We start from the raw sequence: 14,616 nt of genomic DNA, 5'->3' as shown, positions 1-14,616 counted from the left end.
TATTGTGTCTTTAATATGATCTAGTTGCAAATAAATTACTATGAAATTTCCTAGACCTAAAAGTACTTTCTTAAGTTACTAGATATTCAGAAATACTCTTCAATTTCTGAAGCTATGTTATGAAAAAGTTAAATTGGCTGTGATGGGGTATGGGGGGATATATTATTCTCATTAGTTTAATTTCACTTTTTGAAATGTTGGAGGTACTTTAAGCTCTTTTGATGCAAATGGAATTATGATAGAGTTTTAGGCTTCTTCCAAATGATGGACTTAAATGGTGCTTTAACTAGTTTCCATATATCCTACATTAAAAAAAAAATAACTGGGAATAATTCAATAAACTGGGAAAACATTTTTACAGTCAAAGGTTCTGATAAAGGCCTCATTTCCAAAATATAGAGAATTGACTCAAATTTATAAGAAATCAAGCCATTCTCCAATTGATAAATGGTCAAAGGATATGAATTGACAATTTTCAAATTAAGAAATTTAAACTATTTCTAATCATAGGAAAAGGTGTTCCATAACATTATTGATCAGAGAAATATAAATTAAGACAACTTAGAGATACCACTACATATCTCTCAGATGGGTGAATTTTGGAGAGGATGTAGAAAAACTGGGACACTGCTACATTGTTGGTGGTATTGTGAATGGATCCAACCATTCTGGAGAGCAATTTAGAATTATGAATATCCTTTGACCCAGCAGTATTTCTATTGGGCTTATATCTCAAAGATATCTTAAAGGAGGGAAAGGGACCCACATGTGCAAAAATGTTTGTGGCAGCCCTTTTTGTAGTGGCTAGAAACTGGAAAATGAATGGATGGCCATTAATTGAAGATTGGCTGAATAAATTGTGGTACATGAATGTTATGGAATATTATTGTTCTGAAAGAAATGTCCAGCAGGATGATTTCAGAGAGGCCTGGAGAGACTTACATGAACTGATGCTGAGTGAAATGAGCAGGACCAGGAGATCATTATACACTTCAACAACAATACTATAGGAGGGTCTATTCTGATGGACATGACTCTTTCCAACAATGAGATGATCCAAACTAGTTCCAATTGTTCAGTAATGAAGAGAATTAGCTATACCCAGAGAGAGAAATGAGTATGGACCACAACATAGCATTTCCACTCTTTCTGTTTTTGTTTGCTTGCATTTTTGTTTTCCTTCTCAGGTATTTTTACTTTCTTTCTAGATCTGATCTTTCTTGAACAGCAAGATAATTGTATATATATATATATATATATATATATGTACACACACACATATATATATATATACATATATATATATATTGTATTTAATATATACTTTAACATATTTAACATGTATTGGACTACCTTCCATCAAGGGGAGGGAGTAGGGGAAGGAGGGGGAAAGTTGGAACAGAAGGTTTTGCAAGGGTCAATGTTGAAAAACTACCCATGCATATGTTTTGTCAATAAAAAGTTACAATAAAAAAATGTTATTGATGATTTCTGCAAAGCAAAGTTGGTGCCAACATAAAGGAGGGGAGTAATAATTTGCAAACTTACCAAATTACTATGGGTCCATCAAAGATCCGTCCATTGCAAGGCTCATTTCTTGAGTAATTCTAGTAATTCCTCTTCATATTCATATCTAGATTCTTGAATGCATGTTTCTGGTTCATGTGCTGAAGCAATTGTTTTTACTAATGTAACTTATGTAACTCTTAATAAATCAAAATAAATATTGTGGTATGCTTTCCCAACCACCAGGTCATAAAAACCAAGATTATAACTTCCCACAAAACCATGGAAGCATTACACATATCAACTGTACTAAGATTGTTCCAAACAACATCTTCTACTAATTCCTCTCAGATATATGAATAATGTTAGAGTCCTCCTGTAAGATTTAGAGGTAGAAGATATTTTAAATATAATCTAATTCAAGTTTTTATTTTATAAATGAGAAAACTGAGCATAACAGAGGTTAGGGGACTTAAAATAACAAAATTATAAAGTAACAGAGCTATGATTTTAATTGAAATCTTGCTACTGGGCTTCTCACTATATTATGCTGATACAGTTGGTAAAACTACCTAAATGAACAAGTTAGGAGTCAATGAAAGATGTTATGTCACTGACGGCTCCATTATTTTCCTTCACAAATGACATAGGGTTTCTAGGGAGAGAAGTGAGATAATAGATGAACAATATTAATTTATATTTATATAATGTTTGAAGGTATGGGAAGCACTTCACTTACAATTCTGTGAGGCAGGTATTGTAAAAATGAAGTACTGAGAAGTCAAATTATTTTTCTAATGGTCAAATTGCTATTAAATGCCCAGGAAGTTTGAATCTAGCTCTTTCAATTCTAAGACTCCAAGTCTGATAATTACTATGCCAAAGATTGTGGCCATATTACCTCTACCCATGGATACTTTTCTCTAAGAATTCTAGCATGTCTTTATTGGGTCTGATTAATGTTTCAAAGTAGTTCAAGGTAATCCTAGCAATGAAAATAAAATTTAATCACAGAATTCCAAGTGCTATAAAAAGGCCTGATAGCAATGAACATGTCCTTGAACTGCTGATATTGGGGTAGTCATGTTATATCTTATTCTGGGGACACAAGCCCATTGTCCTCCAAATTTTACACTTCTGATTTTACACTACAAACTGATCAGGAACAACATGATACCTAATTTTATGTCAAACAGATACTTATTCCCCACACCAACTAGAAATAGTCAATTGATTTATGCCTAGTTAGTATTTGAAAACTTCCACTAAAGCTACCCACATCATTCTTCGTAGAAATTTTCATGTTAAATTGCAGCACACCTCCTCTGATAAAATGCATTAACAAAAAATGGTCTTTTTGGGGATAGATTTTGAATTATTTTTTTTTCAGACTTCCCTTAAGTGGTTAAAGAACTCCTCTGAAGTTTTTATCTGGGGCCATTTTTAAACCAAATAGATGTGCCCTTTGGGTCAGATGATTTTATGTTATCTGAGACATCCTCACTGATAATTATCATATTTAAGTAGATGGGACCTAGAAATAAGCCTTTTTTAGCATAAATCATAACTCTGAAATTCAATTTTTCACTTTAGTTTTGGATTAAAATCATACAGCTGTAGAGTTGGAAAGGGTAGTATTCTAATCTTTACTTGAAACATGAATTGCCTCCAAATATCTTTAATAAATTTTGGATATTCATCTTTCTGAAAGCTTCTGGAACTCATGATAATTCACTTGCTTTTGGCTTTTGTTGTGAGAACAATTTTTTCCTTAGAAATGGTGGATATTTCCCCTTTCGGGGGGGGGAAGCATATTACCAAAGCTGGCAAACTATACTTTTTTGCTGGAGATCTTTTGTATTTGCATGACTACTTTAGAATCTAGAAAAGGTTCACTAAATGATTTTAGTTTTGTGTCTTGTCATTTATAATCTGGATTTTCTTGCTGAATCCAGTATCTTGATTGTATGACAAACCCAGGGCTATTCAAAGGAATTGAGATATGATTTGACTAGTTAAAACTACAAATAATGATAAAAGCATTGATGATGAAAGATCTATCTCCAGTGTTTATGGAGATAACTGAAAAATATTCTTCTCAAACACAAGTTTAAACAATGTACCTTCCCCCCCTAATTTATGAAAAACTTGCCTTTGCACTGTCTTACAGTACCCTTTTTCTGAGAAAAATACATGCTCAATATGAGAGGGTACAAGTCCAAGAACTCTTCCATCCATAAGACTGAAGACATCTAGTGTGAGGGATTGCATGGCATCCTGACGAAGTCCATTCAATTTTTCAATGGGACTGAATGTTATTAAATAGGTCCTTATTGTAAAGCTTTTATATGACTTCTTCTGACTTTTTCCTATTTTTATTGGGGTCAAGTAGACCAATCTCTCTCTATAAAATAGCACTTCAAGTACTTGCAGGCACCTTTCTTAAATTAATTCGTATATGTCATAATCTAAAGATCAACCCATAGGTTGATCTGCATTTTTCTGAGTAAATATTTAACTTTCAATTTATTATGTCAAGAAGTTAATCCCAAATTGCAGCACATCATCCTTGTTTTCTGATTGTTTGGACATTGTTTCAATGGAATTCCAAAGATGCTAACCTTTCCTTATTCTTCTGTAGCATACCAGCTGGGAAAAATTTGAGGTTCAGATGATTATACAAAACAGCTCCTTTATACTTTTTCTATGTAGTAGTTCTTTTACAATTCTTTTCAATTACATTAATTCATGTGACCAACAAAAAGTATATCATTTAAATATTATGATTGAATTTATTTAACCAAGAGAATGTGATTTGTCAAATGAAGAGTGGGAACTGAGAAACAAACCAAGGTTTTCATAATGTTACTATTTATTGCAGAATCAAGGACCATTGGATCAATACTCATATCTTTAGATCAATATTGAATCAGTGCATTATGCCTCACCCTTCAAGAACTATATAAGACATAGCTTGGGCAGTTAGGTGGTGCAGTGAGTAGAGCACTGAGTCTGGAGTCAGGAAGACTCATTTTTCTGAATTCAAATCTGGTCTTAGACACTAGCTGAGTGACCCTGAGGAAGTCCCTTCACCTTGTTTGCCTCAGCTTCCTCATCTATTAAATGACTGGAGAAGGAAATGGCAAACCAATTCAGTCCCTTTACAAGAAAACCCCAATTGTCACAAAGAGTCAAACACAAATAAAATGACTGAACAAAAAAGTTTGAGGAAAGTGTATTTTAAGCATTTGTATGCTCACCATCCTCAGGTGAACAGTGGTGATACTCCTGCCATTGGTAAAACTGGTGCATGTAAAGTGAATGCCATTTGATGAATCCATGTTGTTATTAAATTGAGGATGGCATTTCCTGGTGGTTAAATTATGTATTATTGTAATTAATTATATATAATTATGCATAATATTGTGTGTACTATATATAATGCACAATCATATATACTTAATAAAATAGCCTTCTTTTCTGAAAATTTCAAAAAGATCAAGCATGACATAGTATGGGTAGCTATTGCTGCTGCAATTCAATTACCTACTTTGTGGGCATAAATCCATTCTAGAATAGTCACATTGGTTTTTTTAGTCAATTTTCAGAAAAAATATTTAGATATTCCAGCATTTCATTACAAAATCCAAGAAACCCAGAGTACAAGGGTAATTCATAAGGCATGTACTTCAATCCATTCCCAAAAAAGAACTTTTTCATCCATAAGATTGAAGTCATCTAATGTGAGGGAACTCATAACATCTTGACTAAGTTCATTCAATTTTTCAATGGGACTGAATTTTCTCCTATTTTTATTGGGGTCAAGGAGACCAAGTTCAATCTCTCTCTACAAAATAGCACTTCAAGTACTTGTAGGCAAGTACCATTCTTTTCTTTTTCTTGTATTCTCCAGACTAAATATCACCTTTCTTAAATCATTTCTTATATGCCATGATCTAAAGATCCATTACCATCCTGGTTTTTCTTTAATATTTCATACCATGCTTTCTTTTGCCTTCTTGATGAAAAACAAAAACAAAAATTAAAAAAACCAAAAAAAGTTTATTAAAAGAAAATATTAGATCTCTCTTTAGAATCAGTTACAAAATATACTAAATTGCTAGTTGAACATGGTGAACACTCCTTTAATCCCCAGCACCAGGGAGGCAAAGGCCAGTAGAACACTTGAGTTTAAGTTCTGAGCTTCATTGGACTAAACCAATCAGTTTTCCACCTGTCTGGCATCAGAATGATGAACTTTGGATACAGACAGGTGAAGACCAGATTGTCTATAGAGGGATAAACTGACCAAGGTCTGAAATGGAGGTCAAACTAATGAACTGATAGTGGGTTTCAACCTGTAAATTGCTAATGAACTTCAAACCATTTGAGATAGGGAAGCCTAGCCTTTATATACATGCATATGCATATGTACATGTATTATATATAGCATATATATGTAAGAGTATGTACTATATACACATAAATCTTATCATGTTTGCTTATTTATGTATAAAGAAAAAGATTCAAATTATTAGTTACCTTAGTTCAACTCAATCTTTTCCCCTGAAAATAAACTAGCAGTTTTCTCTTTTGCAAGAGAATGAAAAGAAAGCTGAAAAATTACTTAGATTTTATTAAAGAAAATGCCTATTTTCTAAAAATTTGGGATAATTTTGTTGTTCAGTCATTAAGTCACATCTGACTCTTTGTGATCCCATAAAATAGCAGACCATGTCTCCTATCTTTCTATCAATATTATCTCTCAAAATCTATCCATATTCATGCTAGTTGTTTCCATTACACTATCCATCTCATCCTCTGCTGTCCTCTTTTCCTTCTGCCTTCAGACTTTCCCAATACAGGGGAAAACAAAAAAACAAAAAACAAAACATCTTTCAGTGAATCCTGTTTTCTTGCTATGTGGCTTAAGTATTTAAGTTTCACTTTCAGTATTTGACCTTCCAGTGAATAGCCCGAATCAATTTCTTTAAGTATTGACCTCATTGCTATCCAAGGGCCTCTTAAAAGTTTTTAGCAAAAATTTGGGATAAAGCAATTGGATAAATAATTGTCAAATGATCCATTCAGGAAATTATAGAAAATAGTAGTAAGTGGAAGAAAAAACGTTCATTGCTATTCAATGTATAATTTAATTACTTTATTGAAGATGCATTTTTAAAAAATGGAACTTGGTATATTTATCAATGAATTTTTTTCCCTGAAACTTGAAAATTATAAGTTCTTCAGAATATTCAGAACATTTAGGAAAAAAGAAAGTTTTCCTTCTTATTTCTTCCAACTTTTCTGATTTTGATAATTATATCTGCTTGGATAAAGGTAGATGAAGAAATTCTGCAATTAAGTTAACATAATGATATTACAGAATAATGGGGAGAAGAATTTTTGTTTTTTACCTTCTTAGATCTGAACAGGACTTTACAGAGTTTTAGGCTTTCAGAATTTAAGAATGTACAACATTTACACATATATATATATAAAACCTAAAAATGTTAGCTGTGAAGAAACAATTAGAAATTTCTATTATTTAGTTCACAAAAGAATAATTTGAAGAATAAATTCCATAAGTTCTCAAGAACCTAAATATTTCTTTTTTAAATTAATCTCTTTCTAACTTTTAATTATCTAATCTTTATCTATCACTTATCTCTATTGATCTGTCTCTACAACATCTATCTATCTCTCTATCTATCTGGCATAGTAACCACTGTGGGAATCTATCCTCTCTAAAGCTGATATAAAGTTGAGAGAGATTAGGTTAGGGTTCAATTATATGATAATTGGTATTAGTCTTTTCCTTATTTCTTAGAACAAGAGTAGAGATATGGGTAGATTTCTAATATTAAGATGATAAATTTGTGTTTTATTCAGTACATATTATGCTCATCTATTATTTCTTACTCTTGAGGAAATAAAATTATAAGAAGAAAAATATTTATTTTAGCCTTGCAGATTTCAACTGGAAATCTTCACTAATCTGACAATCATTAAAATTCAGAAGGCAGTCTTAAGCAGAGATATCCTGGAGTGTACCCCAACCCACTCTTCTAATTGTTAAATTTGCAATGTGAGTACACCTCTGAAATCAGAATTGGCAATTGCTATAAATCAGGACCTGATTTATTGTGTTATTAATTCTTTAGATTTAAGAAAGATACAAAGATAGATTAAACTTAATTGGTGAGTATTTTTTTTTCTGGAGAGCTAGTTAAATATTTACCAGCATAAAAGTAGTTTTAGCCATTGTATTTTTTGTAAACCTTTTTAAAAAAGAATAATAATTTCTGCTAAAGCTTGTTTAAAGACAGAAAGAGGACTAGATGACCACTGTGAATATATTTCCCATGTAGCTAAAGAGGAACAATAGTTATATGTGATTTGTTTCTAATCCTGACAAGTTTGCACATATATTCCTCTAACTTTTATTGAAATCCCAAACCTAAACATGAAAGCAAAAAAGGTAAAAAAAAGAATTAAATAGTAATTCCCTCTCCCCAAATGAATCATTGCAAGTCATCATTTAGTCCTTTTTTTTTTTTTAATAAATTAGTATTCATTCATCAACATTGCTCATGTTTTGTCTATCACTCAGTTTTGCTGTTTTTTTTTCATGTCAAATAATACAAAAGAATATATACATAAATGTGCTTAAGCAAAACTGGGCTTTAATTTATCTTTACAATGGGATGTCATTAACATAGGAGTTAGCTATCACAACACATTTATCTATTTCTACTTCAGACTCTTCAGGCTGTAACTCAGGATAGTCCTGTAGTTGCCTTGGATGCCCTCATAGTCTTGTAAAAGTGATATATGAAATGAAAATGAGAGCACACTTATGGGGCTAGTCCTGGGTGAGGCATGATATGCAAACTAGTCTCTGAGAATAAACCACTTGTCCAGGCAAGTTAATATGATTTTTTAAGGACATCATGTTGCCTTTGAAGTGCAGTAAAAGAGGTAATTATCCAGTGGGCATCCTAGTGTCCTGGGGGTAGGAGTGGGAGTAAGGAATCACTTTGAAAAATATTACTTTCCAGTCTGATGAAATAACAAGAGTGAATTTCAAAAGGGATAATAGGATAACCGAATTTATGGCCCAATTTGCTTTCATTAAAAGGTCAGTGTTATAAATCAGGTACCAGATTGACATAATATTTATGGCATAGTTTGTATTCAAAGTTGGGCACTTGCTCAGCTTAAAAAGATTGTTACAAGGCCAGATTGCCAAGAGAAAGCAAAAAGGAATATTGCCACCCAAAATAATGCACCCAGACCTGCAGCAGGCTCATTCCTATAAAAGGTACACAGTCTGGAGTTACCTTCGTGTGTTTAGTTGAAAACATTTATAAGCAAAGTTTTACAAAGTAGGGTCTTGTGAGAGTCGCTACATAGAGATGATCCAGCACAGGGGTAAGGCAGAGGCCTAAAAATAAAGGGATTTAGGTGTGGTTTTTCTAACATAACTGACTGGAACTTCAGGGCTTCTTCCTCACTTTATTTGGTATTTCCTCACTCACATTAGAGTCTGGGATTTTAGTGACATAAGAGTGACTCATGGTCCAGTCATGAAACCCCATTAAGATGTTGGTTAGGGGCAACAAGAGCAACACCCACTTAAGAGGCTAACCGTGCTGTGGATCATAGATGGAGGATTTATGGAATGACATGGGTGAGAATCACATAGGCTAAGAAGTTATTGGTGATTTATGATCTGCACCATCAAATGAAATACCCAAACCCACTGAAGTAATGTAGTACAATTGGATGAATATGAATTGACTCAAGAATAGGTGAGTCGGGCTGTAACATACTCACAAGAACTCTATTGTATGTTTTGAGGACTTGTGAGCATTTTTGTAAAGACACATATATTAGCCTACTTAGAAATCTGAGGTTTTTTTTTTAATTCCTTGCAAATTCTCAGAAAAGTAATTATACAAGTCCCTTCACCAACCTTTTCTTTACAACTTGATGAGGCTTTACAATCAATCAAATTTTAATTCTAGAGTTCTGGCTTTGAGCCTCATCTATACAGCTTCTTCAATGATTAGAACAGTTGCTGTGGGTTCATGAGAGGCCATATTGGTCTAGAGAGCTAAAGAAAAGAGTTGGGAAACAAAGTCTGGGTCATGATGGTAAAAAAAATGCTCATTCCCAAATTTTTCTGCTGCTTTAGAAAACAAGTTTAGGTAGACTCTACAATTCTTTTTGTCAGAAAAAAAAAAAAAAACAAAAAACAAAAAAAAACATTGTTTGCCCCAGAAATGGGTAAAGCAAACACATGCCCATGGATCTGAAAAAAGTTTTATCGAATATATGTATGTATGCATGTATGCATGTATATATATATATAGTTACAAATACAATATGTAGTATAGCCATTATATTTACTTCATTGCAATGTCTACAAAGTTGTGAATCCCAATCTCATTGCCAAATGCATATAAAAAGCTCAAAAGCTATTATTACCTACCATGCAAATTTATACCAAGGAAAACTTGTAAAGTGGATTGCAGGAGCTCTTTTGAGGTCTGAAGGTTCTCTGCCATTGCTGATCATGAACTTGAAGTTCACATATGCAACTATTTTAACTTCTCCCCACCCTCTCTTCTTTCTCCTCCCATCCTCAAGAAAGAATTAGTGGCATAGTTCTGAGCAGTACACATTGTGCATTTAAAGATTCCAAATGTCCACAGTGAACTACTTTCTTCACATCCTTTTGCATTTCAAGTCCCTCATATGTGTGGAGCTCCAATCTTGAGTCACTGGACACAGAAAAATAGCGGAAGTGTTGAAAAAGATATGATCTTCAGCAACATCTCTTTTCTTTAAAATGTTTTCAATGGATAAGGCCACTCACAAGATTTTCCCATTCTGTTCATATTTTATAAATCCATATTGTTATCCTGAGAGTGCCAAAGAAAAACCCTAATAAGCACATATCTGTAATAACCTGTTTAGTCTCCATAAAAATTAAAACAAGAGAAAATCTGATTGATGGTGTTTTGTTTTTGTTTCAAGGGAGGGAGAAGGAAGAAGAGTGGAGAAAGCTGGGGATAAAGGAGAAGGAGGGTAAAGAAAAAAATTAATAATTTCTTCCAGCATTAGACTTTGTGTGTTCTATTTAATCCCAGAGTGAAACTAGCAGCTGTTATCTACTCCTTCAAATCAAAGGTTGTAATGACCACTGAAGGGAACTCCCACAGCAGTAATACTGGGCAACTTATACATCCTTGTAACATCCCAGGTGGTATAGGTCCTATCAATATTGAAATGAAATCCAGGGGTTAGAAAGTTGGAAAAGAATCTGGCTGACTGCTTCTGTGTGTTGGACAGAACAGAGGCAGCTGGGATATATGCAACATTTTGAGACACCACCAGCCAGGAAATATATGGATAAGTTTCATCTCAAAAAGAAATTTAGCAGTTCTTTCCTGCACATTTTGCTTTTTTTTTCCTCCAAATGCTTAATTCCACTTTGACACCTATTTATAGGACCATAGTCATGTCCATTTATGGATGTCTGTGATAGAAATATTGTTTACAAAAAATATATCATTTTTTTTTCTTTAGAAAGATCTAGTTGTCTAAATAGCAAGTTAAGGTTGCATCTATGAAATCAGTGCACCTTGACTTGTATCTACTAGCTTTAAAAAGTCGATAGGATGAGGAGATGGATTCAGAAAGAAATTTAAAAATGAGCGTGCTGTTTTGTCGGTTGATAATGTTTGCCAAAAAAAAAAAAAAATGACTGCATGTATTTGATGATGAAATGCCATGCATTAGTTAGTTTACTGATTGCTGATTGCAACATCCCAGTTGTACTAGGAGTGTTTTGATGTGCTCCTTATGGCATATGTTGGACATGGAAATAAAGGCCATGAGTATATGTCTTGATTTTTATGTTTTAACAGTAGAAGCTTTGTAGCTTAAGTCTTAATTCCAGATAATAAAAAAGTAGTCACATCACATGAAGAAAAGATATGACATAGCATGCTGCCACAGTAGCAAGCATAAGAAAGAAAGTCTTCATAAAATATACATATGTATGCATATTATGCAAATATATTTTATAGTAACATACAATGTTTTAAGAATTTTGGATGATGTGAACACAAATTAAAAAAAATTAAGTCTAGACTGTTTTATGTTAGAGTAACAAATAACCTGAGACTTCTATGCTTTCTGTTGAATATCAGTCTTGAAAATTGATGAGATGCAGAACAAATTTTCAGTAATTAAAATGTCAACTAAAATGATACCAAAATGTGCTAAAAATTTCCCCTCAGTACAACTAAGCTGGAATCAGTCCAAGTGTACCAAAACAAAAAACAAAAACAAAACAAAAACCAACCCCAAACTGTGTATTACAATACTTACAAATGAGATTTCTTTCACCATGGATGTATTTTTTCAAAAGATGAGTGTTTGAGCATATTAATGTGAGCATCTTAAACAACAGGACAGTTTTTTTTCTGTGATTATTTAATCCAAGTCAATGATCACTGAAAAATGACACGCATGGAAGATGAAAAGAAACCCTATAATCCAAATGAGCAAAGAAAACTTAGCTCAGTAAAACAAAGCCTATCAAATGAAAGAGAAGTGACTCATTTTAAACTAGCAGTACCATTGGATGGGTTTTTGAAGAGTACATTAGCTTTAGAACCAAGGTTCTGAAAATCAGTATTGAAAATGTCTAATTTATGATAAGTTAAGACATATTTAGGGATGATATTATGTAACACTCCCTCATTCTTAAGGTGATTATTTAGATGATATCTGTCTCTTTCAGTAAAAAAAAAATGCACCCACTTCCTTTGATATGCATTCTGTGTTAAATTGTCCATAGCTGCTGAATGTATACATGTATGTGTATTTGTATTATATACACATAGTTACATAGACTTGTGTATATAATAAACATATGCACATACATTCTCATACACATGTGTGTTTATATATATATGTTGAGAAAGTTCACATATATACATTTGCATATGTATATATATGTTTGTGTGTGTATTTATATATAGGTATAAAAATGACAGGCAGAGTAATATTTCACTCAGTGTTAAATGAAGTCTGTGAAAAATCAAGTATAGTCACTCAGTTAACATAATACAGCCAGTAAATCAGGTTGAAAAGAGAAAAAGTAAATGGAAACACGATCCTTGACCATCTGTCTATGGCATTCACATCTGTTAAGTCGGGGATTTTTATTTTGAGCTGTGAAGACCTCCTCCGTAAATGGGTCTTCTTGTGCGGGATGTTTCTGTCCCCCATATGTCGCCCATGCCCTTCTCGAGGCATGCTTTGTTTCCTGTACTGGATTCCTGAGTTGTCGAAGGATATTGCTGAATTCCTAGAATCTCCAACACCTGTGACTTCATTCACTTCATTGTGAATTTCAAGTGATGTTAATAGAATGTTTCCATGAGCATCCACCTAATAGGAAAAGATAATACATCATCAGACAACTCAAGTGCCAATAAATTTAATTTCCATCTTACAAACACAGGGCAGGGTCTTAATTTGTTTTATTCTGAGCATATCATGGGAAATTATATATGTATATTCAGTGATGCATTTTATTGAAAATGTCATTTCCAGAATTTAAAATGCAGCTTAGACATCTGCCTTGATTAAGAAAAAAATCTTATGTATGAAAATAAATAAGAGAACTTGTTCAGATTGAAATTCTACAATAAGAATACAAAGCACTATTAGAAAATTGAAGATCACATTTCTCGTTTTTATAAATTTTCTTTGAAATGTTTCCTTAAATACTTATACATTTGGAATTGTGATAGATTACTAAAAGGGTTTTAAATTTCTTGCAACTATTTTTTTTTTTTCCTGTATTGGAAAAGTAGCTTCTTCCTTTTTTTTTTTTTTTTTTTTTTTTTTTTTTTAAGAGAAAAGTGTTTTACTATAGTTCAGATGCCTCTCTTACCTGTTGTACAGCTAAGAGGAAGATACTTTAACCTATGTATTGGTAGTACATTTCTGTATGAACTTGGCATGTGAGCTATCAGATAAAAATCTATTATCAAATAAAATAAAAATGACAGCAATTTTTAGCTCAAAACACACAAATAAAAGATGTATTCCAGTATAGTCAATGGTTGAACCGCCTTCAAGATAATTTTGAGGATATGAATATACTCAAAGTAAAGATTCATGTTCCCCCTGTCAAGGTAGTGATAATCTAGATAAAGCATTTTAAACTCAACATGCTTCTTACAATATGGTTAGTTCATTTCATGTTGGTAGAATCTCAAATGCCTTGACATACCCTCATTGTGACACTATTTCAACTACCCAGAATCCTGTCGATGTGTATTTTTTGAAACTTATTCATTTGTTCTGGGACTCAATTTATTGAAATATTTCCTAGAGAAATTATAATAGATTACTTAGTTGTCTAGAAATATTCATCCCAGAGGGGCCATTGTTGAAGACTCTTAGAAACCACATAATAAATTACCTGTTTTGTGGAACAAGGAAGATATGGTATATGTAGTCATCTAGAACTGGATTCAGTTCCTTTTTTCACTGTGGGCCATGCACTTTTCTTAATTTTTAATTTTTTTAGAAGGGAAAGTGGCATGTAATAGGTTTTTACTATATTGGGAAGGTTATAGTTTTTTCAGCTCCTGAATATTTTGGTAGGAAGGCCATATAGCACAGGGGTAAGAACAAAACTTTTCTAGTCAGAAAACTTGGGTTTGAATCCTGTTCTGGTACCATCTTCTTGGTCAAATAATTTAATTTTTCTGAGTTTTTACATCCTTTCTCTTTAGCAAAATGTTGGAGTTGGACTATTCCAGTTTGAGATCTACAACCCTATGATTCTTCCATATAAAAGACCTGGCATATGTTTATCTTGTGGGAAAACACAGAGATAGTATTTTCCTAACTTTTATAGCAATAAGGCATATATTGCCTTCAAAGTTATTTCTTACTCATTAACTGATTCTTGCCCTGAACAATAAAGTTCTTATCTTCATTGAGTTTGAAGAGATGTTAGATTATCTAATGCAAATCCTCTCCACTGCCCCACTTTAAGAATGAATCTTATCT

The 14,616-nt window shown here is 32.8% G+C and overlaps 1 protein-coding gene across 2 annotated transcripts in view; it reads right to left on the bottom strand.

Moving 5' to 3' along the window:
- Nucleotides 1–1,361: 1,361 nt before the first annotated feature.
- The window catches only part of GABRB3 (gamma-aminobutyric acid type A receptor subunit beta3), a 307,324-nt gene continuing 294,069 nt past the window's right edge, over nucleotides 1,362–14,616 (bottom strand). For both annotated transcript variants that reach the window (XM_074300319.1, XM_074300321.1), the window contains one exon: nucleotides 1,362–12,978. In XM_074300319.1, the coding sequence (XP_074156420.1) occupies nucleotides 12,640–12,978 (339 nt within the window). In that variant the 3' untranslated portion in view covers nucleotides 1,362–12,639. The remainder of the gene's footprint in view (nucleotides 12,979–14,616) is intronic.

The sequence above is a fragment of the Sminthopsis crassicaudata genome, chromosome 3, assembly GCF_048593235.1.
Source record: "Sminthopsis crassicaudata isolate SCR6 chromosome 3, ASM4859323v1, whole genome shotgun sequence".
Lineage (NCBI taxonomy): Eukaryota > Metazoa > Chordata > Mammalia > Dasyuromorphia > Dasyuridae > Sminthopsis > Sminthopsis crassicaudata.
The sequence above is the reverse complement of the archived record's forward strand: the minus strand, read 5'-3'. Positions and strand labels throughout refer to the sequence as shown.